The following is a 23,426-nucleotide window of genomic DNA, read 5'->3' as shown; positions in this document are numbered from 1 at the left end:
TTTTATGGATAATTCAGACTTTTTGAATAAATTTTAGTTAATTCAATACTCTAAAATATATTGGATAAAAATATTTAGATAATTCAGTATTCTTGATAATTCGGTTTATAACTAATATTGATAGAAGTTGACAAAAAAACTAATATTGATAGAATATTTGGTAAGTGCAAAATTAATATAATTAATATTTTAGGTATATAAAATATTCTATTTAAAAAATTGGAGTATTCATTTGATTTTGGTTTTTTTAGTTCTATAGATATTAGATCCGTGCAAATATTTATGAAATTCGGTTCGGTTTAGTTCTTCGATTCTAGGGGCCTAAGAATCCACTATTATTGAAAACCTCAAGCGGAATACTTTTAACACATACAAATATATAGATACAAATAACTAGTTGCATTGTGATAGTTTTCAATTCATATTCAATTCATAGTTTGTAATAAAGCTATTACAAACTATGAAAAATGTTACAAAGTCGATACTACATCCAACATTTCTACTTGCTTTATACAGATTTTTGTCTATAATATCTATTCATGATGGTACACCTTGCACGATGTCAAAGATTTTTTGCAAGCTTTTTCTTTATATATTTTGTATAATTTGTTTTCTCCGAAAATTTAAATCTATACCTCTTATTGTAAATACATTAAACCACTTGACTAAGTGAACTTTCACGATAACATATATGTTAAAGAGGATTTTTCTTTATCCCATTTTTTGTTGTTAGTTTTCAGGAGTTTCAACTTGGTCTCCAAACATTTAAAAACCTTTGTTTGATAAAGAATCAATAATGCAGTAAATAATTCTGATGCCAACATGTCATATTTGGCAAGAATACGTTCAAGACAACACAAACTTTTGTGAGACACTTCACTGATGTTTTCAAAAGTGAAACAAACTAACCAACACTACTTACTGTACACATCTTGAACCTTAGATGACCAGAATACAAGGAAACAACACACAAGCCGGAAAAGGAAACAAAAGACATTAACTACGTAGCATTTGCACAACATATCATTTACACCCTTTAAGAGATCTATGGTTTTGCTTCTGTTGCTGTATGAGCTCTTTTATTCCTTGGACGGGTTTTGTATACTTCTCTTCCTGTTTAAAGAAACGGATCAAGATAGAAATAGTTTCTAAACCGATGATACTTAAAGAGGCTACCTAAGTGCAGTCCCATACCCCAATGAAGAGCGTCTCTATGTCAGGGCTGAACGATATTCCAGAGATCTCCCCAGAGAAGTCGATCTCCTTCTCTGTTTCATACCCCTTTGAGACGTCATAGACGTGAACAAAGTCAGCCGGTTCGGCCATGGCCATGTATTTGCCATCGGATGTGTAGCCGATTGACCGGATCGCTCCAAGGTTACCTTTCAAGACATCAACGGAATGAGATAGGTTCAGGTCTTGTCTTTGTTTCCAATTGAGAAGGTGATTCCGTCAGGATGCCACGCTGAGGCAAAGGAAAATTCAAAATGCCCTGATAGTGTTTCCAGCGTTTGTAGATGAAGTTCCAAAGATTATAACACGTGTGGTGACCAACCATTTGAGACTAACTTGCATACTTGTACCTTTCCTGTGTTGGGGTCTACTCTAAGGCCCTCAGGATTGTCCCCAAAAATAGCTAGTACTTTACCATTGGGACTCAAAGATGCATGCTGCTACCAACAAATGGGAAACAAAAGAACATCACTGCTGTTTAGATGATTCAATGCACATGTACATTTATATCAGAGTTATGAAAGACGCAAGCACTTTACATTCAGTGGCTAAGGAAAAGAAAAATGTTTAACAAGCTGGTATCTCTCCATGTCAAAATCTCTGACTCCACAGTCATTATTTGAGGCGGTAAAATGAAGGGCACCACTATGAAACAGATGACTAAAACTAAGTCAGAGGCAGTGACTCTTAACAATTATACGTGGACCCTTTCAGCAAAAACTGGGTTTGTTGTAGATCTTAGTAGCATTCGTAATAGCATTATCATCTTAAGTTGTACGAGAGCAAAAGCTGACCCCCGGTCTATCAAGATGCTGAAACCAATGTGGAAAGTAGAAGCAGATGAAGCTTGTCAATAAGAATGCATGACTACTAAATAATCAGTATATCTAGACTCTTAACCTTACAGATAAGTTCTCCCTGAAATCCACAAGCAACAAGAAAGTCGTCTTTTACTGCAAGTGTGCTCACTTGAGTCTGTGTAAACCCTTCCAGCAAACTTCCACGATGTTTCTAAATGCACCAAACAGGAAAACGGTCATTTTATATCCAACATATCGCGACATGTTCAAATTCATACCTGATTTATATGGCCGTACAAAAACATATTTATACATTCGAAAATTTCAAATAACATATCAAATGTTTATTTTCGGCAAAATCATGGACAATGGTCATATCAGCTGTCAAGTCATTTAATTTTGTTGACGTGGATACTACGTCAACTAATTTTACTGCAAAGATACCACGTGTACCATCTTTTCTTGAAAAAAAACTAAATAGTCATCTTTTAAGAAAAACTTTTTTTAAAATGTAAAATTTTATTATTTAGTAAAGTTAATTAAAAATTAAATAATTAAATTTTAATCTTATATAAGAGATATATTCGTAAATGGTTCGATCCTATCATAATATCGTCCTTATAAGAGTTATATATGTGTTATAATAACTCAAATTTAATGCTAATATTGTAGTCGGGTTACTTCTGATTTATCATTCATGATGAATTCATGATAAATCAAGAGTAACACGACTGAAACACTAATATTAAATTTTAATCATTACAACACATATATAACTTTTATATGGACGGTATTTTGATATGTCGGAAAATTTATGAATATATCTTTTATATAAATTTATGCAACACTAATAGTAAATTTCGTTAAATTTTAAATAATATTTTTATAAAATGAATATTTTGCTTTTATTTAATTCTTTATACACAAAATATTTTCGTAAGCAAAATTAGCTGACATAGCATCAACATCATCAAATTTAGATGACGTGACAGTTGATGTGGTAATTGGTGTATGATTTCGCTAAAAATAAATATCAGATATATTGTTTAAATTTTTGAAAGTATATGTATGTTTTTGCACCGTAACTATAATATAAGCCGAGTATGAATTAAATATAACATATGGTGGATATGGAATGACTATTTTCCAGCACCAAACAAATAGATAAATTATTTTAGTGGGCCGTGTGGTTAGACAAGCCCGTTAATTGATCAATAGGCTTTTGCTATTATTGGCATCTAATTTTTTTTTATTGGTCAACATTGTCTCACTAGTCTAGTCAATGCATATAGATACGTATTTAGCAAAACAGGAAAGTAATCTAAATTCTAGTCTTTTATAAAATTATATGACATGGTCTTGTTAAGACTAAAACAATCCTTAACACATCAGCATTACTTATCTAACTAATTAATCACACTTATTTTCTTAAATATTATTAAGGCTTTGAATGACCGCGGTTAATAATCATAAAAATCTTTACATATATTTGTATAACTATTTGTTTTTGTTACTATTAGAAACGCCCCGCTATTAATTCGAAACATTCAGATCCTAAATGTTTTCTCTTAGTTGTTAAGGAAGTGATTAGTTTTAAAGATAACAAAATCTGTATTTAAAAGATAATACGGTCCTCACAAACTCTTTACCATTCACCAAGACAGCAAAAAAAAGATGTCGACAGTTTCACCCTCCTCGCAACTTGTTCAGGTAGTTCCAGACAGCCACAGCAGCACTGGTGACTCCTCTGCTAAGGTCAAGTACGAAGATCTTGTCCGTAAGTCTTGTCTACTTGTCCTTGTATTTGACATTCAGGTTCATTAGTTTCCTCACTAGTTTGTTACGATAGCTTCTCTATATACAAGTCATGTCTACTAATTCATTCATTCAACAACTCAGGTTCATTAGTTTCCACACAGGTTTAATATCTAAGCTATGTCTGCTTCCATTGCTTCTCTGTTTGACTACCGCATAGATTCATCACTTTGTGTCTGACTCTGGAACTTGCAGGCACTGATGAACTTCAAATTGGGTCTGTGGTAGAAGGAGTGATTGATGGGAAGGTTGAAGGTGGATACCTAGTGACGGTGAAATTCGGTTCTCAAGTGCTGAAAGGAAGGCTTTACCATTGTGCTAAAAGGCCCAAATGCCAGCCCCAAGAAACCATGGGAACACCACCTTCAGGCATGCCACCAGCATCGCAACGCCCAGCTAAGAAGAAAGCAAGAAGAGTGAAGACTATTGTAGTTGATTCTCCGGAGCACATATGCCACAGGGATGGCTACAACTTCTTCTTCCCTGGGCAGTACGCTTGGGACAAACCTGAGTACCATGGCAAAGAAAGGATCATCACCAAGATGATTGGTCGCACCGAGTCTGAGAAACTGGTAAACTGACTTAGTACTCATCATCAAATCAAATCAAATCCACATTTTGCTTACAATTCGATGTCATTTTCTTATAGGTTTATCAAGACAAAGGATTTAAGGATGTGGAGAGGTAGATGCTGGAGTACTACAAGTCTGCACATGAAACAGGAGCATCTGCTTCTGCTGCAGCAGCCACCGTGGCTCAGTAGTCTTCTTTTTCTCCTGTTATGTTGTTGTCTTCTTTCTTCATAACATTTATCTTTCTTTCTTTCTCTGGACAAGTTCTCTTTCTTTTATAATGGATATTTTATATCTTTGATCAGTTTGCAGAACATGCCATGTTTATGGTTTTAGGTTAGTAAAATAAGTTACCAACGGCACAATTACTAAGGCGCATTAATGTCTTTCTTCTTGTTTCGCTTGATGATCATATACCATTAGTTATGTTATATGATCCCTAAGCAAAACAAGGAGAAAGACATTAATACACGCCGTTAGTAACCGTAGTTTTTTTTTTGTGTTTCCTTGTTTTCAAGTCGGGAGTACAAATTCAGTTTTGTTGCAAAAACATAATTAACTATTACTCATTATATTTCAAAATAATTCTTTTTGAAAAAAAAACATTATTTCAAAGAATTTTCTTTATATTTTAATATATTTTTATTAGGTTATATAATAAGTTATATAAGTTTCAGAGCTCATTCATATATAAGTTTGTTTCTTAAAGAGAAGTTTTGACAGTTCAGAGCATATTCATATACCACAAATGCAGAATTTAAGTGTAAACAAACAACAGTCGTTTGTTATCCATATGGATACGGAGCCACCGGTTTAGTTTGCAGAGTATATATCAGTCTGTTTTGTTGGTAAAAAAATATAAGTTATAAATTTCAAAAGGTTGATCGTTTTGCTGAATTTTGATTGGGTAAAGTTTATGAAAATATAGTTAAATACTGTATTTATAATAACATTTAGGGGAAATTTGGAAAAATATACTCCATTGTTTAAATTTTTGAAAATACACTTATGTAATATAAATTTACTAAATTTTCCGGTTTTAATATTTCTCAATTCCTAATTTTTTATATTTAAAATAACAGTTTTACAAAAAAAATACCATTTTTGAAAAAAAAATCTTTAGAATATCTAAACAATATCCTCTTGATATATCTTCAATTATTTATCTAGGAAAGGAAAAAAAAACAAGATGTCGTTTTTTTCTTCATATCCTTGTTTCTGAAAAAAAAATATTTTTCTTTCTCTAGTTTCATAGATTATTCCTCTAATCTCACTAAGAATTTGTTAATTCATGAATCAGATTTGAGTTTCTACTTCTATTTTAAAATAATTCTGTTTTATTTTCTTTTAGAAAATAGTGATGTATAGTTGGAGGTTTTGGAGAGATGATTTGTTCATTTCATAATATCCTTGTTATTTAAAAAAATTAAAAGGTAAAACAACATATTTATCTCAACACAACAAATTTTATCTTAAAAATAAATAATAATATTATTATTATTAGTTTTGGATTATATTTTAGTCATTAAAATATCTGATCTAGATAAAAATGTCAATTCATACGGAATAAAGTGTAGTTTTCAAAAAATAAAATAAAAAATGTAATTTTCAAATTTCAAACCTATAATTTAAGATGTTTTTAAAATATGTGAAAATTTCAAAACATTATTATTTTGAAACGGAAAGAATATCATTTATGTAACATAGATGTTTACAGGACTTTTCTTGAATCCCATTTTGTTGTTGTTCGTCTTCAGGAGTTTCAACTTGGTCTCCCAACGAATAAAAACCTTTGACTTTTGTTTGACAATGAATTAATAATGCAATAAACGAGTTTGATGCCAACATGTCATATCTAGCAAGAAGAGTTCAAGACAACACAAACTTTTGTAAGAGACTTCATTGATGTTTTCAAAAGTGAAACAACTAACCAACACTACTTACTGTACACATCTTGAACCTTTCAGAAGACCAGACATAAGGAAACAAACACACAAGCCGCCGGCAAAGAAAACAAAAGACACTAACTACAGTAGCATTTGCACAACACATCATTTACACACCTCTAAGACATTCATTATATCTATGGTTTTGCTTCTGTTGCTGTATATGAGCTCTCTTTTTTATTCCTTGGGCGGGTTGTGTATACTTTTTATTCTTCCTTACAGAAACGAATCAAGGTAGGTGTAGTTTCTTCGCCGATGATACTCAAGGAGGCTACCATAGGTTCGGTCCCATACCCCAATGAAGAGCGCCTCTGTGTCAGGGCTGAACGATATTCCAGAGATCTCCCCAAAGAAGTCGATCTCCTGCTCTGTTTCATACCCCTTTGAGACGTCATAGACGTGCACAAAGTCAGCCGGTTCGGCCATGGCCATGTATCTCCCATCGGATGTGTAGCGGATCGACCTGATTGCTCCAAGGTTACCCTTCAAGACAGCAACGGACTGAGACAGGTTACGGATGTCCCACACACGGCAGGTCTTGTCTTGGTTTCCAGTTGAGAAAGTGATTCCGTCAGGATGCCACGCTGAGGCGAAGGAATAGTCAAAATGTCCTGATAGTGTTTCCAGCGTCTGTAGATGAAGTTCCAAAGATTAAAAACACATACGTGGTGACCAACCATTTGAGACAAACTAGGATCCAGCATCTGTACCTTTCCTGTGTTGGGGTCTACGATAAGGCCTTCAGGATTGTCCCCAACAATAGCTAGTAATTTACCATTAGGACTCAAAGATGTATGCTGTAACCAACAAACGGGAAAACAAAAGATACTTATGATAAAATTATAAAGGAACAAAACCATGAAAGAAGCAAAGAGTTTACATTCACTGGCCAAGGAAAAGAAAAATGGTTAACAAGCTGGTATCTCTCCATGTCAAAATCTCTGACTCCACAGTCATTATTCGAGGCGGTAAAATGAAGGGCACCACTGTGAGACAGATGACAAGAAAACACACAAAGTTAAAAACAGTGTCTCTAACAATTATATGTGGACCGTTTCAGCAAAAACCTGGGTTTGTTGTAGATCTCAATAGCATTGGTAATAGCATTATCATCATAAGTGGTACGAGAGCAAAAGCTGACTCCGGGTCTATCAAGATGCTGAAACCAACGTGGAAAGTACATACAGATGAAGTGCAAGACTACTCCATATAATTAATATATATCTAGAGACTCGACTCTTAACCTTGCAGATAAGTTCTCCTTGAAATCCACCAGCAACAAGAAAGTCGTCTTTTACAGCAAGTGTACTCACTTGAGTCTGTGTAAACCCTTCCAGCAAGCTTCCAGGATGTTTCTGAAATGCAGCAATAAACAATCAACTTATAATAACATGGTTGAATCCAATCCAAGCTGAGCTTTAGATTCTCTGGCAATAAAAACAAACCTCGGATGGTGCAACATGACCGCGAACATTGAGAACTTCCTTCTTTGCAGACGTTAGAGAAGAGTAGTGTGTTAACAGGAAGTTTGATATAAGATATACATCGTGCTTGGAAGATGCCCACACCAAGTTCCTCAACTATATATGTAAACCAATCAAAGATTCCTCAACCACAATAATAAGTAAACCAAAAATCACAAAGAACAAAAAAAAAAGGAACCTGGAAATGAAGGATAGTAGATTTGATAGATCTTGAATTACGCCAGAAGTCATAGAACTGTGCACCTTTCTGTGTGACATTGCAAACCTGGAAACAATGATGCCAATATTAATTAAGTAGAGTAGAGGCTCCTGTGCTAAACAAACAAAAGAGTCTTTTATTTTTTGTTACATTGTGTGATGATTGACCGGAGTTGGGGACGTTTTCATAGTTCTTATACTGAAGTAACCTAGTTTGTCTGTATTTATCTCTGGAGATACTAAGCCTGTCCCAAGGAATCCCCTGGATATCTTTCCCTTTCCGAGCTTGCTCTGCCGATGTGTCCGCTATTTTATTATTCTGCCAAAATTAAAAAAAAAAAAGAAGAAACATAAGTCCACTATAGTAGTAGCAAGTAAATAGTAATTACCGAGTAGTCAAATTCTTCGACGTCAGAATCTGATGCACCATCATCACCGCCACGGAACTCATCATATTGCATCTCATCATGATCATCTACATCTTCTTCCATGTACTCCGCAGCATCATCATCTCTTTGGTAATTGGACATTTTTTTTTCTTCTTTTTTTTTTTAGCAAAGAGGCAACTGCATATACAAACACATGGACAATTGAACTTAGGATATTAGAAGGGTAGAGAGAGAGAGAGAGAGAAACAAAAACATGCAGTGTTCCTGGAGTTAACGAAGATCAGGACAAACACACACAAAACCATTGTAATCCAGTTCCGACACACTTTAGATAAAAAAAAAAATCAAAAGCAGACTAACCTATAATACAAAGCCGACAAAATTGGAAAAGAACTTTAAAAAAAAAACACATCTGAAACAATTAAATTCACCAAGTTCATGCGCCCAACACAAACCCTAACAATCATATCTAAGTATATATGAAAATAATAGATAAAGGTGTAGGTATACAAACCCTAGGAGGAAGGAATCGTCCCCAATTATTTTGTTTTTTCTTGAGAAACTTCAGGAACAAATCCGATAATAAAGTCCTCCTAATTTCAATTTCGGGGTCATGTGATGAATTTAAAATGGTATCTTCTTCAAGGTGGATCGGGTCGCAAGAGAACAACCCAAAAAAAAAGAAGAGAGAGAGAGAGAGAGAGAGAGAGATTAACCAGCCAAGTTAATTAACCAGATTTGGCTTTCAGATGTTTTTTACATGTTCACCCTTTGCTTATCCGCGCCCAGATTTCACACAGTTTACTTTATAAGGGCAGTTTTGTCTTTCACTATTTTTTATTATCTTCGGACACAGAGACATATCACCGTGCACTACTTTATTATCCCCAAAAAAAGACCCCACGTCGTCTTGATCTTGTTAATGGTCCCATAACAAATACTCCAGTTATTTTTAATTTTACACTCGCATTACTCCTTGTTAAATTCAAGAGTTCAATCAATCTTATCAATATATCACAACTTTATTTACATTCAATTCAATTCAACTTGCGGAGCAATAACAATGTTTAATGGATTCAGCTAGAGATGTCAATTGGGCAGGCTATTAATGGGCGGCCCATGTCCAAATAGATATAGACATAAATGGACAAAACCATATTGGACCATAATTAATTTTTGTCCAAATAGACAAACCCAATTACGTCTGTAGGCTACACTGGGCTTAATCATTTGGACATGGGCCGCCCAATAAACCTAAATGTCTAGAGTTTTCTAAAATTGGGAAAAACGCAAATCACTTCTTTCTCCACCGTTTTCGTCGATTTCGTGCGATTCTTCTGCGATTTCGTCGGATCTTCTGTGATTTCGTCGATCCTTCTTCGCCGTCTTCGGTTCTCCTCCTCCCTCATCGACTTTCTTTCTCCTTCATCGATTCTTCTCCGCTTTTGAGTCCCATTTAGGCTTATTTAGACAGCCCAACAAATCTAGTAAATCATGGTCTTATTTGGTTATGGTCTCATTTGGTTATGGTCCCATTTGGGCTTCGACCAAATTTGTCCAGCAAAAAAATGAAGCCCATTCGGACACGCCCAGACCCGCCCAATTGACATTGCTAGATTCAGCAAAGGAGCCACAAAGTTAACTTTTTTTTAGATAGTGTTTTACCAAAATCTTAGATGTTAAAACTAGCTTCTCTAACTCTTTAAATATTCATCATTCAGAAATGTCCGCGAATGCTTTTCGAGAAATTGATGTCCATGGCCTTTTCGGGTTATTAGGCATGGGTCATATAAATGGGCTTTGAGGCATTAGGCATGGGTCACACAATAAAAGTACGCAAAAAGAACGCAAAAAGAACGCGCCGTTGCCGGGGATCGAACCCGGGTCACCCGCGTGACAGGCGGGAATACTTACAACTATACTACAACGACTTTGTTGTTGTCTCCATCAACCCTTCTTTAATGACACATAAGACTTCAGCTGGGATTTTTCAAATCTAGCAAGTTCTTCTTATGTTTTGGACTAGTACCATGCAAAATCTGTGAGTTTAGTTACACTTCATCTAGGAAGAGATAATCGAGCAAACAATTGACACACGATGTTAGATCTGATTTTAGATCTATGAAGGAGAATCTATCTACTATACTGAGAGGCCTTTACACATAGGTTATACATAAATCAAAGATCAAAAAGGGCAAAAGGTTTCACTAGTAATCTGAGAAAAATTTGAGCCGTAAGTGTTCTGATCAGCTTCTCTCCGCAAATAAAACATTTGCTCTAAGTACAGAAACATAACATCTACTGTGCAAAAGTAAAAGGAAGACCATATCAATAATCATTTAATATAATTTATTTATTTATATATTTTATTAATCAATCAAATATAGAAATATCTAAAAAAAAATTAACAATCAATAAAAATATTAATAATATATCAATTTTAACTAAAAATTTAACTTTTAGTTAAAACAAAGCTTATTAAGAAAAAATCTAATAAAATCTTACTAAAACTTTTAAATACTTTATCGTAAAGTAATATATTAATTAATTTTCTAATTAGTAATATAGTATTATATAGTTATACAACATATAATTAATAAAAAATTAATGTATATAAAAATATTATATATTAATAATTTTGAACACAAAAATTTAAATAATAAAATTACATAGTTATACGACATATAATTTTACAATGATATCAAAGTTATATATTTATAAAATAAAAATAATACTCACACGAACGTGCAGATAAACTAGCTCTTACTTAAACCAAACAAAAAGAACGGATCGATGCTTGACTCTCGTGATCATGAACACTTGCAATAAACTGATAAATCGTGTAAATTGTTCTAACGTTTCATGTATCTATATGTTTCAATTCATATATCGTTGCGTGTTGAAAGCCTTTTTTCAAAAAAAAAAAATATATCGTTGCGTGTAGCACCTGTGGAGAAAAATGTTTACACCATCAAATTTGCAATCACAAATAATTTTATATGAAGATATTCAATCCAAAAACATTGATCTAGTTTAGTGTCATCATCGCCTTCGGATTGTGGGCATGGCTCGCTCATATAAAAACAAGCTTTCGAGGCTTCTGTGAGGCATTAAAACGTGTTTACCATTGAACACTATCGGGTCATCATTGATTTGACCCAAGGCAGCCCATCAGATTGATGTCGCCCGGTTTACAAAAGCTTTAACTCATTCACGATTTAAAAAGAAAACTAAAACTAGATGTTGATCCGCGCTTTAGAAGTGCGGAATATTTTACGATGAAAAATTTCACTAATAATTTAATAAATATTTTGGTAATTTTAAAGAGTGTATATTTAAAAAAATTTTGCATTTAAATCAGTATTTTTAAATTCAACCCGATTGTGATTATATCTGTTAATCCGAAGATCTGACAATTCAATTTTGGTTTTTAAATTATTCATATTAAAAAATTACTAAAACCCGAGACTAACTGATTGAACTGATGGATGACCGATATGTAATCTAATTAGATTTAAATTGTAATAGTTTCATAATTTGTAATCTTATAATCCAAATTTTAAAGTTTATTATTTTGCAATTTATGAAATTATGACGTTTCTACAAAATTTTAAAGAGAAAATGATAGATATAAAATAACTAAAATTAATTATTGTATTGTTTGGAAATATTGATAGTAGTATAAAAAATATATTGTTTGGAAACATTGATAGTAGTATAAAAAAATAAGTATATTGTTTGGAAACATGGATAGTATTATAAAGAAAATAGCAATAGTGATTTAATGTAGGTTTAACTATAAAGTATAAAGATGTATTTAATTTAAAAATTTACAAAATAAATGTTAGGTTCAATAGAATGTTTATGTTTTAATAAGATATATAACTAAGTGAAATTCCCACCGTCCAAGAGATAAATAATTAATCTCTGCCGATTAGTATCAAGTTATCAACCATATATTACACAGGCCCGTGTAACTACTTTAATTTTCGTTTTTTTTTTTGTTTTTACAAAATGGTTGGACTCATCCATCGTTCTAACAAAACACACCAACAAGGAGTGTGGTAAGCGCATAATCGTATCGTAGGCTTTGTTGGGTTCGTTGTCTTCTAGAAATCCTATCCATCTTTTTTTTGTCTTCTAGAGATCCTATCCGTCTTGGTGGCCTAAGATAATCCTTTTTAAGATAACATTCTTGTATATTTTTCTGTACACTAATCCGACAAAAAATAGATTTATAAACGAATAATTATGTAGATAATAAAGACAAAAGAAAAGCTTCTAGAAAAGCGTTGATGTTTGCAAAAAAAAAAAAAAGCGTTGATATTTACCCGTTTATTACTGAAATTGATTGTTTTGTGTGTGTATTTGAACTGATACTTTCACTCTCTAGTCTTCCTCTCCAACTTCTATCTACAGAATTTCCGGTGAGGATTTTTGACTCCAGTCGGCGGGTTTGGCTCTTTTAGCCACCGCTGGTCCGGCAAAAGCTTCTCTATTTTTATTTTATTTTCTGTCTCGGCTTCCGGCTACGCATTTTTCTCTCTGATGGTGGTTCGGCTAAAGTTTTTTCCGGAAAACGGTGGTATCTCTATCGTTTGTCGCCGGCTTGTTGACTCTGGGACCGTGTTATTCTTCTCGGATGGTGGTCGCCGGCTTTCGTATCTCGTAGATGGGTTCGAGCTGTGTCAAGGTTTCTTCTTCGCGGTGGTGAGTGGCCGAATTCGGAGGAGGTCTCGGTGGGACCGATGGACACTTCTCTCAAGTTTGGGCCTATAAGAACGAGTCCGGTTCCTATATCTTCGACATAGTCGTTGGAGATGGAATCTGGTGGTCATGGTGAGTCCTGGTGTATCCGGTGGATGTTTGTTCCGTCTCTTTACAGCGTCGACTTCTATAGAGAAGAAAGTGCAGGTGATTTGCGACTCCGGTGAGATCTCGGTTTCGTTCTCGGCGGCGACCGACAACCCTTTTGAGACGATACCTAGCTTGCGGACACACGTCTCATGATTTGCTGCGATTTTTGCACACGTGGTGAATCGGTGAAAGTGGGTCGGGTTTTGGTCTCTTTTTTATTTGGGCCTGTCGGTTTAGGCTTTTGTGTAGTTTGTTGTACTGGGCTGTATGGACCTCTTTGTATATGGGTTGATATATAATATATATTTCAGATGGCAAAAAAAAATACTTTACTGCAGCTCTCTTAATTCTCAGCCGTTGATTTGCTCGGCACGATTTCTTCTTCTAGAAGCTCACTTTTTGGAACCGAGTTTATTCTGCAAGTAAAATATTATTTAATCAGTGGAGAATTGTAATGATAGTAGTAGTAAGTTGCTCAAAAAGAATAATCACGAAAATACTAGAGTTTCTCTCTCCTTTTGCTCTGTTCCCTCTCTACGATCTGTCACAGAGGAAGGAGGAGAGAAATCTCAGGCCAGCTTTTCTGGCGAATCTCGACCCTGTTTGGGTCTTCTCTTCCAGCGGCGCATCTGTATCTAGGTGGTCGGCTGGCTTTGGTTTCTGGTAGCTCGCGTTCTTTTTTGACGGAGCTCCCGGCTTTTGGCTCCGGTGAAACACCTTTCCCTTCGGTGATGCACCGGCTTTTGGCTCCATCGATGTGCATGTCGGGTTTCTCTTCCAGTGGCGTCGATTGGCTTCTATCCGAGTTAACTCGGATTCCTACGAGTTCCGCGGCCATCCGATTTGGAGATCTCGGTTGGACCTCCAGTTTTTAAATCGGAGTGGTTTGGTTCGATATTGACTAAGATCATCTCTACGGCTTCTTCTTCCAGTGTCTTTTTTCCGGTGTGATCCGGTCGACCGACGGAAGCTGCTCCGGTGATGATCTTCTAGCGGTGATGATCTTGGGTGCGATGGCTTGTCTCCGGCGGGTTCCGGCGAAACATTGTCGTTTCGTTTTTCTCCGGTGAAAGCTTCGACTTCTGGTTCACGAAGCTGTGAGTAGGTGACGCGTGTCTTGTGCGTTCGGTGGGGCAAACACGTGGACGGTAACACGTTGGTCTTTGGACGCGTGGTTGGTGTTGTCTTCTTTGTGTTTTGGACCTTAAGTTTGGGTTTATGTACCCTTTTGTAGACTTTTTATTTTAGTTGTGTGTAATTAAACATTTGGGCTCAGGGTATCGTTCGGGCTTGGTCCTGTTGGACCTTGACCCATTAATAAACTTTCAGTTGGCAAAAAAAAAAAGTTGCTCAAAAAAAGAACGATAGTAGTAGTACTACATAAACACTGTTGCCACATTTAAAATAATGGTTAGAGTTGACTTAAAAAATTCATCCTTTAATTTAATAAATTGTTCAAGTTCATAAAATGCCAAATCTTCTAAAAACCCTTAGACACACATTTTTTATGATCAATATAGTCCTAAAGAAAAGAAAATGACTAAAATAACTTTCTATGAAAAGTAAAAAAACATTAAACTACCATAAATAGATAATATATTTAAAATAAAAAATATTTTATTTTCTTATTTTTTATTTTCTATATCCTAAATTATACATCTTAAACTCTAACCGTCAACTCTAAACTTTATCCGACAAAAAATAGACTTTAGTTATACACTATTAACCATATAGGTATATATGTTATTAAACTTTAAATGAAAATTGTTTTGGTTATTTTTGTTTTAAAGGCCATTTTTGGTGATAAATTTTCTTTTCAAAACTTCTCATTGTTTTCTAAAACATAAAACGTATTCAAAAAAAGTAATTATTCTCTAATTATGAATGATACAAATAATATTTAAATAGCTTTATCAATTTGACATGTCATTATTTCAGTAAGCTGATCAAGTAACCCTAAGCCGAGCAACAAAAGGATTCTAGAAGACCAATCTTTTAAATTGGACGACACGTCAGTTTACCATAGAATTTTCAGAAAGCAGGCGACTGCCGTCACTTCCACGGGTTTTACCTTTCTAATTACTTAATTACTAACCCCAGTGAATTTTACTAATTAACCGAGAAAGTCAAATTAGCATTTAGCTAAAATTTGTAAAGGATGAGATGAATTCCGAAGCGCGTTTTTCTATAAGGTTGAATAAACATTTCCATCAAAACTCCTTTGATATAATTGCTATACTTAGTGTGTGACTCGTTGGTTTAAGGTTAGATTACGATTAAAAAAAAGAACTTACCTATAAGAACAACTAATAACTACATCATTAATAAATAATCTAAGCAACTCATTGTTTCGCATTATCTGGATCCAAAAAAATTAGTCAAAATATGATAGGCTGATCATATCATTGGAGCAACTGACTAAAAAAAAAATAAAGAAAGATGATTATATTCCTAGCTTTTCATTAACAGCTTGAATGAACACAATCGGATTATTAAACCAAATAAGATAGCTAATATTTTCTTCCGTTCGTTTTATTGTTGTTCTAGATTCTTACACACAGATTAAAAAGACATTTAATATTGTATATTTTTGAAATAAAACACCGTTACACATGCACTTACCATATTTCAACTAATAGAAAAATAAACAAAAAAATTTACTAATAAATTTTACATTGAAATCAAAAACAATATTTATTTTGAAACAAAAAAAATTTATATACAACGACAAATAATCTAAAAAGAAAGAAATAATAATTTCTAACACATTAAAATATGAAGAAAATAATGATGAGTGTTCTTCTAAATTACCAAATCACACCGAAACCTTTCAGCTCTGAGCTATCCTCTCCTCTATAAATAAAGATCATATCTCAATCCCTCTCTCCTTGTGATTCATATCTCTCATCTCCCACGAACCTCTCTGCTTCGCTTCTTTCAAAAAAATTCCATTTTCTTTCGTATTTGCCCCTCTGGTTTAAATTTAATTACGTAAATGTCCGGAATTTTAGTTTCTTCAGCCGGCAACTCCCTCCGATTCTCGCCGGCACACGTCCTTTCTCAGTCAAAGAGTCAAATCCCGCAACGGAAGCAGCGCTCGGTTTCCCTCCAGAGCTACGTCGTTTAGGGCATACACGCAGACGCTAAACGCCGAGCCAGCTGTCGCGGAATCCGTTCGCCGGCGAGTGTCGAGCCTCTACGAACTGCTTAAAGTAAACGAAACGGCGTCGGTGACGGAGATAAAGACGGCGTACCGGAGCTTAGCGAAGGTGTACCATCCGGATGCGTCTGAATCGGACGGACAAGATTTCATGGAGATCCACAGAGCTTACGCTACGCTGGCGGATCAGACAACGAGAGCGATATACGACTCGACTCATGGGTCGGGCGGGTCGGGTGTACACGACGACACGGAGATGGGAGACGGATCAGTGTTGGTGATTTAGCGATTTTAGGGGTTTCCGATGATTTTGCAGCCGCGAAACTGCACTTTTTGGACTTTGATTTTTTTCCCCCTTTCGTTAACTTTTTGTTTTCCTTTGTCATATCTTTGGAAAATTTAAGGGGAAAATAAGAGTTTTATTTTTAACTTAAAGAAGATACGTGTATATCATTTTTGCTTTTAAGTTGTGAATTTTGCTGCCGGTTAATTAGAAAGCATACAATCAAAACTTTTATTTACTTTCAAATTTAACTCGGGAAATAATTTTAGATATATTTAATAAACTAATAATTTTAGTTTATAAAGTATTGTTAGTGACATACTGTTAACACACATACCCACGCACTGTGAAGGAGGAAAATAATTGGAGTTTGTTCAAACAGATTGGAGTGTTCCATACCTCCTGTCCTTCCTGTATGTATAACGCTTTTGAACACAATTGCACTTGATAAAATCCTTTGTCGGTAAAAGAAAAAAAATGTAGAGGCAAATAATTTGTTAACACATACAAATACACTGCAAAGAACAGGAACATAAACATAAACAAATACGTGCTTTCAATGAAAAACTCCAAACATTGGTTTGTTTTTTTACATAACATCGGCTTGAGGAAAATAGAGGAACGGATATGAAACAACCAGATTTTACATTTAAAAAGAAAAATGATAGTAAAAGGGAGAATACAAAATTCAAACCAAAAATTCAAAGACCAAAAGAAATCTGACAAATGTAGAATACAGACGCGAGTAGAGATTGTTGCGTTCATATGTTTTTTTTTTATATAAGCAACGAACAAGGCGAAAGAGAACAAAGATATGATAGAGCTAGAATGTATCATTTGCAGGCCATAAGCATGGAGTTTATCACATGCATTATAAGTCTTGTGGCAGAGACGTCGCTGCCTGGTACGCTACGGTGGTGGTGCAGAATCTGATACACTTGCTCAAAGATTGGCCGACCGTGGGCCGCTACCATCGGGTCTGATGGGTTAATTGCTGCAACCACATCAGTCATCCACGCAAGCTTACGGGATGTGTCCTTGCTGATGTCGCAGGCTAGCTGCTGCAGTAATGACAGAAGCACGCCTTGGCTCAGAGGAAGCGGATTCATCGCCAATAGTCCATGCAGATCCACCTGAATTGGCAAAAAACCAAATGTCATGACATCTTGTGTAACACTGATGATAATAAGAGATCTTACAATGGCGCAAAATTAAATTTCACCTGTGAGCAAAGCCATGATACTATGGAGACGTCGCTTTTCTGTAAAGCTGAAGTAAAAGATTCTTCGTATTTGCGTTCAGATATCAACCTGGATAGTTCTGTTCTTGGGTCTGCTTCAACCTGAAAAGAATAGATGTTGCGATTATCAACTTGGGATCCTTCTAAGAACCATAAATGATTCTTTCTTCATTTACTCTCTGACTCCAATCATAAGAGACAACAGAGAACAACACGAAGCAAGGTACCAAAAAGGGTGAAAACTCTAAACTCTCCTCTCCTAAGCTCAAAAAGGACCAATTTTATATGCTTATTTCTACCTAAATTTACTTGGTAGATCTCTAGCTAACACGCATCAAATATGATTGCTGAGCAGCTACAATTAACTACAAGCCACCTAGGGTAATTACAATGCTCCTGAAGTAGACTAACACAAGCCTTATCACATTCATAGTTATGATTAGTTCCAGAGATGTGACAACCTTTTCAAGAAGAGCACCCAAAGGTCCACCACTTCGTTGAGAAACCAAGGTGTTTGATCCACTAGAATTTGCTCCAGCGGCTGCGAGAACTAAGTGATTCCTTTGGCTCTCCGCTAATTCACGGCTCAAGGCTTGAGTAACTGACGAGGCAGAAGTAATGGTTTCCTGTAATTCGTGCAACAACTTCAGCGAGCTGTTTCTATTTTGCAAACATATACTGCTCAGAAGAAGGATAATTTTCCCCCATACCTTTAAAGTATGAGCAAGCTGGGAGTGTCCAGCTTCAAACCGTTGTTGTGCTGCGTTTGTGTGCTCGGCCATTCCTTTCTGGAAAGCCGTGTCCACTTTCTCAAACATGGTCTTGCATGACCTCTCGAAGGAAGGTATGAGTGAGGCCTCAAGACCCGACCTAAGAGCTTCCTGGAAATTATAAATGGCAGAAATATAAGAGATCAATTCCATTTTCGCCAAGCTATAAGACTATAAGACTTCCAGTACGCTATATAAGTAAATTTAAAACATGGTCAATTCCAATTTACCTGGAGGGCTTGCCTGCCAGATGTCTGAAACTGGGTTAGAATTTGCTTAGTTATGGTTGCCTCCAGCTTTGAATTAACAGATTTGTCAAGCTGATTGACTGCTTTGTCACCAAGTCCCCTCTGTACAAAATAAAAAAAAAGCACTCTTTTTCAACAACACAATTATACAGAGAGACATCAGAACGAGTAAGAGGTAAAATTCGAACCTGGAAGGATTCCGTGATTGAAGAGGATACGGTTTTCTCAATAACTGCTGTTGATGCACGAGCTATGGCTGGAACAATTGTAGCAAGCTCCTTCTTTGTCGTTTTTTCAAATGCGTTTAACTCTTTGCTCACGAAGTTCGTTATTGCGTTCACAATTTGCTGTGAATTGTCACGCATTGCCTTTCCCTTAACGGTCTCCTCTTGTAAGCGGGCCAATAGAGCATCAGCATTTGACTTGCTCGATCTCTCAATCATTTGCCCTAAAGCCACTTCTAGTCTTTTACCTTCTTTAGCGACAGAGCCATTGACAGCATTGGACAGTTGTCTCGACATTTCCTTCTGTGAAACCATTATCTGCAAGGGAAATAACGTTCCAAGTCAACAAATAAGCTATCAACGAAAGATGCAACTTTCATACAAATTACAATCTCGTACGATTGCTACAACGGAGCATGTTATATGCCAAATCAATGTAACGGCGAGTCAAGCAATAGGATACTTATCAATTTCAAGGTCAAAATTGTCACCTGATTCATTGTTTCTTGGAAAGCTAAGATAGGTTGGCTTGAGCTCTGAGTTTGCTCATTGTAGGTATCAGCCAGATTAGCAACATTTGAGGATGTAGATGACAATCCGGGATTCTGTGAGGTTTTGGTCTTCTGTTTCTTCCCTTTGCTATTTGTAGCGGCTGACTGTGGAAGCCCAATAGATGAAACCGATTCAAGAAGCTTTCCAGACACATCTCTCGAGTCAAGATTATCCCCAGCTAGTACAGATTGTTCATAAGCATTAGATTCATCAGGCTCTGTACTTGGATAACAGTCTCTTGCCATTTCAGTGCTAAGATTCGAAGTCTGTGAGTAAAAGATTTTTTCTTTATTCACTGAAGTGCGATGCTCAGTTTCGTCATTGTAATTGATTTCCCCATTCTGCGTCGAACTTGATTCACCTACTTCTTTTACCTCAACTTCTGTGTCTCTTGAATCAATATTCACATCCTGAATATTTGCATCCCTATCCCTTTTCTCTTCAGTAGTAATGGAGCCTTCAGTGGACGACATGCGCATCAAAAACTCCGAAGGAGTTACAAGATGAGTAGGGTGCTTGAAGAAAGCTTGTGGGCTTCGCATCCCAGACACATCATCATCAGGTGTAACATCTTTGTCCTTGCTTCTTGAGCTTTCTTCCAAATTTTTTTCTCCAACAGCAACAGAATATTCAGAAGGTCCTTGGCCACCGAGTTGATGAGGTGGTAGTATTGGCTCAATAACATCTACAGGAGTCTGATAGCCAGAAAGTTTACTTGATAGTCTGGGACTTGGAGGAATCTGAGGTGAAGTAGCATATTCCGACCCAGTAGCACTGGTGTCAGAAAGCAGCCCAGAAGTTCTAGGCTCACCGCTGGATGGAACAGTTACCGGTGCTGACGTCTCCCCAGGTGCAGAACCAGCCGGATAACTCGAAGTAATAGCACCTTTCGATCTATTCACTAAAATAGATGGCTTAGGAACTGAATCAACTGAAGGTAAATCTGTAAGCTTCATTCCAGATGATTTTGACATGCCTTCAACCAGATTTGCCTCCCGCGAAACACTAGAATCTGACTTCTCCAAACCCACATTCTCCTCTGTAGGAGGAGGCAAGCACAAGCATAAGTCTAATGTATACTGCTGGATTGCTTGCGTCTGCACACAATAAACCTTAACCATAGGTTCTTCTGGAGGATCATTTGTCCCAACAAAACTCAATATCGGCATAGTGACTGTAAACTCAGACAAGTAGTCCATCCTTGTATCAGCTGGAGATGAGCCATAGTCCAAATGCACAGCATATATGGCGTTCCTTTTCGCATTTGCAAGCAAGAGGAGGCCTGCTTCAGATAACGCTATGACTTGGTTGAAAAACGCCTCCTCCACTCGTGGCTCAATTGAACTTTTCAAATCCAGTTTCTGAGTGCAATTCCATGACTCAGAATCAGCTGGTAGGAGCCACCCTTCTTCTCCAGATGGGATCCAAATCTTCATCTCTCGATTAAGAGGACCCTGCAAACATAGACAGAGTTAGCAACTAAGCAAAAAGATACGCTACGGTATATACATTGTACACAGAACAGGTAAAGCTCAGAAAAGTCGGAAATACTGATTCAAAATAATTACCCCAGTGACGAGTATGACGTGATCAGATCTCTCAGGGGATGTCACAAATGTTGCCGAATTGACCGGATGGCCATCATGAGGTTTCAGAACTGCAACTGGTTGTGCCTTGAAATCTTGCCATATCTTAACCTGTTGGTATTTGAGGAAAGAAAGAGTAAAACAATAGCTACTGCACTAGCATAACAAAGCTAAAGAGGCCGACGGGTTCCAAATTAAGAAAACTTCACCATTCCAATAATATGTGTAATCACTTTAAACTTTTAGATAAATTCATCTTTAAGAACAAAAATGATAGAAAGAGCAAACTCTAGTGAAGTAGAATGAAAAAAAAAAAAACACGAACCGTGCCATCAACGGAAGAGGAAACAAGGCGTGTGATCATCCATTGGCACATGGATAAATCTGTAACCTCACCATCGTGCTTGCCAACAATCTTAACACCGTCAATCAATTTATCAAGGTGGCACTGAATAGGAGCCTCAGCCGAGAAGACTTCACCTCTGCCAACTTTAGTAGTATCGATCAGGAGAACGTGTTTACCAATTGAAACCACCAAAATTTCCTGAAAATATCATTTTAAGCAATCAGAAGTATCAAGCAGAAGTATGTGTCACAAAAAAAAAGCAATCAGAAGTATATACAACAATTTGTCAAAGGAAGAAAATGTTATTCATACCTGTTTATGGGAATGCCAACAAACACGTGGATGCTTGGTGTCTTCATGACCAAGTATCTGAAGAGCAAGAGCAATCTTTCCAGTTATCTGGGGATCATCATCTCCCTCAGACCCTTCAGATATCTTCCACACGAAAACCTTCCCATCCAAGCTTACGCTGTTTTGGAGAAACATGAATGAAACGGTAAGGGCTTAAGGAGAACATAAGGCGCAAATTTTTTTAAAAAAATAGAAGACTATACCTAGCCAAGAGATGAACATCTTGAGCAAAGAAGGCCATATCTGTCACTCTCTGTACAACACATATACAAACACGAGTCAAACCATATTGTATACACTTAAACAAAGCAATGGAAAGATTGAACAATTTTATTTTTTAAAAAGGCAACCTGAGAATGGCCTCGGAACAAAGCTCTTAAAGCGGTGTTAATATTAAGAACACGAATGTTTCCTCCTTTCAATCCATAGCAAATGTAGATCTTGTTCACAGCGATCTGGCGACCCACTACCAGCTGAGGATCCGACCCGTATTTAGTAATCGGAGTCACCTCTAGCTGCGGCTGAATCTCGCCGTGTAACCTCACGTCAACATCGTACGCCGCGTGCTCCCCGCTCAACCGCCTCCCCCTGGGAAGCTTACAGCTCGGGACACGAAGAGGACCCGAAGGAAACGACCGGATCTCGTTCTGATTCAGCTGATTCGGCGGATCTACGGCGCCGCCTCCACCGCCGTTGCTATTATTGTTGAGGAGAGCCAGGATGTGCGTTCCGGGGTTGTGATTGGTGCGCGGCGACTGGAGATTAAGAGGCGGCGAGGGGAAAGGGAGTGATCTCTGTTGGTGGAGGTTAGTCGCGGAGGAAGGCACGACCTCTTGCTGTTGTTGTTGCGGCGGAGGAGGAGGAGCGTAGGGCTGCTGCTGATGATGATTGTACTGGTTGTGAAGGAACGGACCTGCGGGGGGAGGGTAAGACGCCGGCGGCGTCGGGAAAGGGCTCGATGAGGGTTTGAAGAGTATACCGATGATATCGAACGGTGGAGGATTGTTAGGGTTTGTGTTACCAGGTGACGACGCCATGGTGGATTAGGGCTAGATCTCAGATCAACGAAAGCTAGGGTTTGCGAAATCGATCGATCAAGAGGTTCTTTGGTTTAGATTCCAGGGAAAGAAAGGCTCGGCGGATCTGATGATAGTCACAGACTCTGAGAGGGGGGAGAAGGGGAGGGCGAGACAATAAGAGACGATGAAGACTTGATAGTAGTGAGAAGAGGAAGAGAACTTTTGGAGACTTAACTTTATGCTATTTAATTTAATGAATTGATAAATACTATGATCTTAGATCGCGATAGGCAATGGGAGGAGGTTGTAGTGATCGTGTATTTAGCAACAGTTTAAGGATCATCTTTTTGGTA

The 23,426-nt window shown here is 36.7% G+C and overlaps 3 protein-coding genes and 2 pseudogenes across 3 annotated transcripts; 2 read left to right on the top strand and 3 right to left on the bottom strand.

The window, feature by feature from the left end:
- Positions 1-1,117: 1,117 nt before the first annotated feature.
- On the bottom strand, positions 1,118-2,489 carry LOC108858022 (uncharacterized; annotated as a pseudogene).
- A 1,186-nt stretch (positions 2,490-3,675) lies between these two features.
- LOC108859094 (high mobility group B protein 10-like) lies at positions 3,676-4,716 on the top strand. The gene is made up of 3 exons (XM_018632940.2): positions 3,676-3,810; positions 4,044-4,420; positions 4,498-4,716. The coding sequence occupies exons 1-3, from the start codon at positions 3,708-3,710 to the stop codon at positions 4,534-4,536; spliced, it is 519 nt and encodes a 172-aa protein (XP_018488442.2). The 5' UTR covers positions 3,676-3,707; the 3' UTR covers positions 4,537-4,716.
- A 1,589-nt stretch (positions 4,717-6,305) lies between these two features.
- On the bottom strand, positions 6,306-9,133 carry LOC108859092 (uncharacterized WD repeat-containing protein C2A9.03). Its single transcript, XM_018632937.2, has 10 exons — positions 8,952-9,133; positions 8,438-8,614; positions 8,200-8,367; positions 8,029-8,115; positions 7,812-7,946; positions 7,611-7,721; positions 7,434-7,525; positions 7,247-7,352; positions 7,077-7,163; positions 6,306-6,996 (listed from the first exon to the last, which is right to left on the bottom strand). The coding sequence occupies exons 2-10, from the start codon at positions 8,576-8,578 to the stop codon at positions 6,583-6,585; spliced, it is 1,341 nt and encodes a 446-aa protein (XP_018488439.2). The 5' UTR covers positions 8,579-8,614; positions 8,952-9,133; the 3' UTR covers positions 6,306-6,582.
- Positions 9,134-16,131: 6,998 nt separating this feature from the next.
- On the top strand, positions 16,132-16,975 carry LOC108859091 (chaperone protein dnaJ 11, chloroplastic-like; annotated as a pseudogene).
- A 390-nt stretch (positions 16,976-17,365) lies between these two features.
- On the bottom strand, positions 17,366-23,346 carry LOC108859087 (enhancer of mRNA-decapping protein 4). The gene is made up of 12 exons (XM_018632933.2): positions 22,405-23,346; positions 22,258-22,307; positions 22,016-22,172; positions 21,683-21,901; positions 21,340-21,468; positions 19,711-21,225; positions 19,184-19,537; positions 18,978-19,097; positions 18,688-18,858; positions 18,439-18,603; positions 17,960-18,079; positions 17,366-17,870 (listed from the first exon to the last, which is right to left on the bottom strand). The coding sequence occupies exons 1-12, from the start codon at positions 23,089-23,091 to the stop codon at positions 17,571-17,573; spliced, it is 3,987 nt and encodes a 1,328-aa protein (XP_018488435.2). The 5' UTR covers positions 23,092-23,346; the 3' UTR covers positions 17,366-17,570.
- Positions 23,347-23,426: the final 80 nt, after the last annotated feature.

This window comes from Raphanus sativus, chromosome 5 (assembly GCF_000801105.2).
Source record: "Raphanus sativus cultivar WK10039 chromosome 5, ASM80110v3, whole genome shotgun sequence".
Taxonomy (NCBI): domain Eukaryota; kingdom Viridiplantae; phylum Streptophyta; class Magnoliopsida; order Brassicales; family Brassicaceae; genus Raphanus; species Raphanus sativus.
This window is presented reverse-complemented; position numbering and strand designations above follow the sequence as displayed.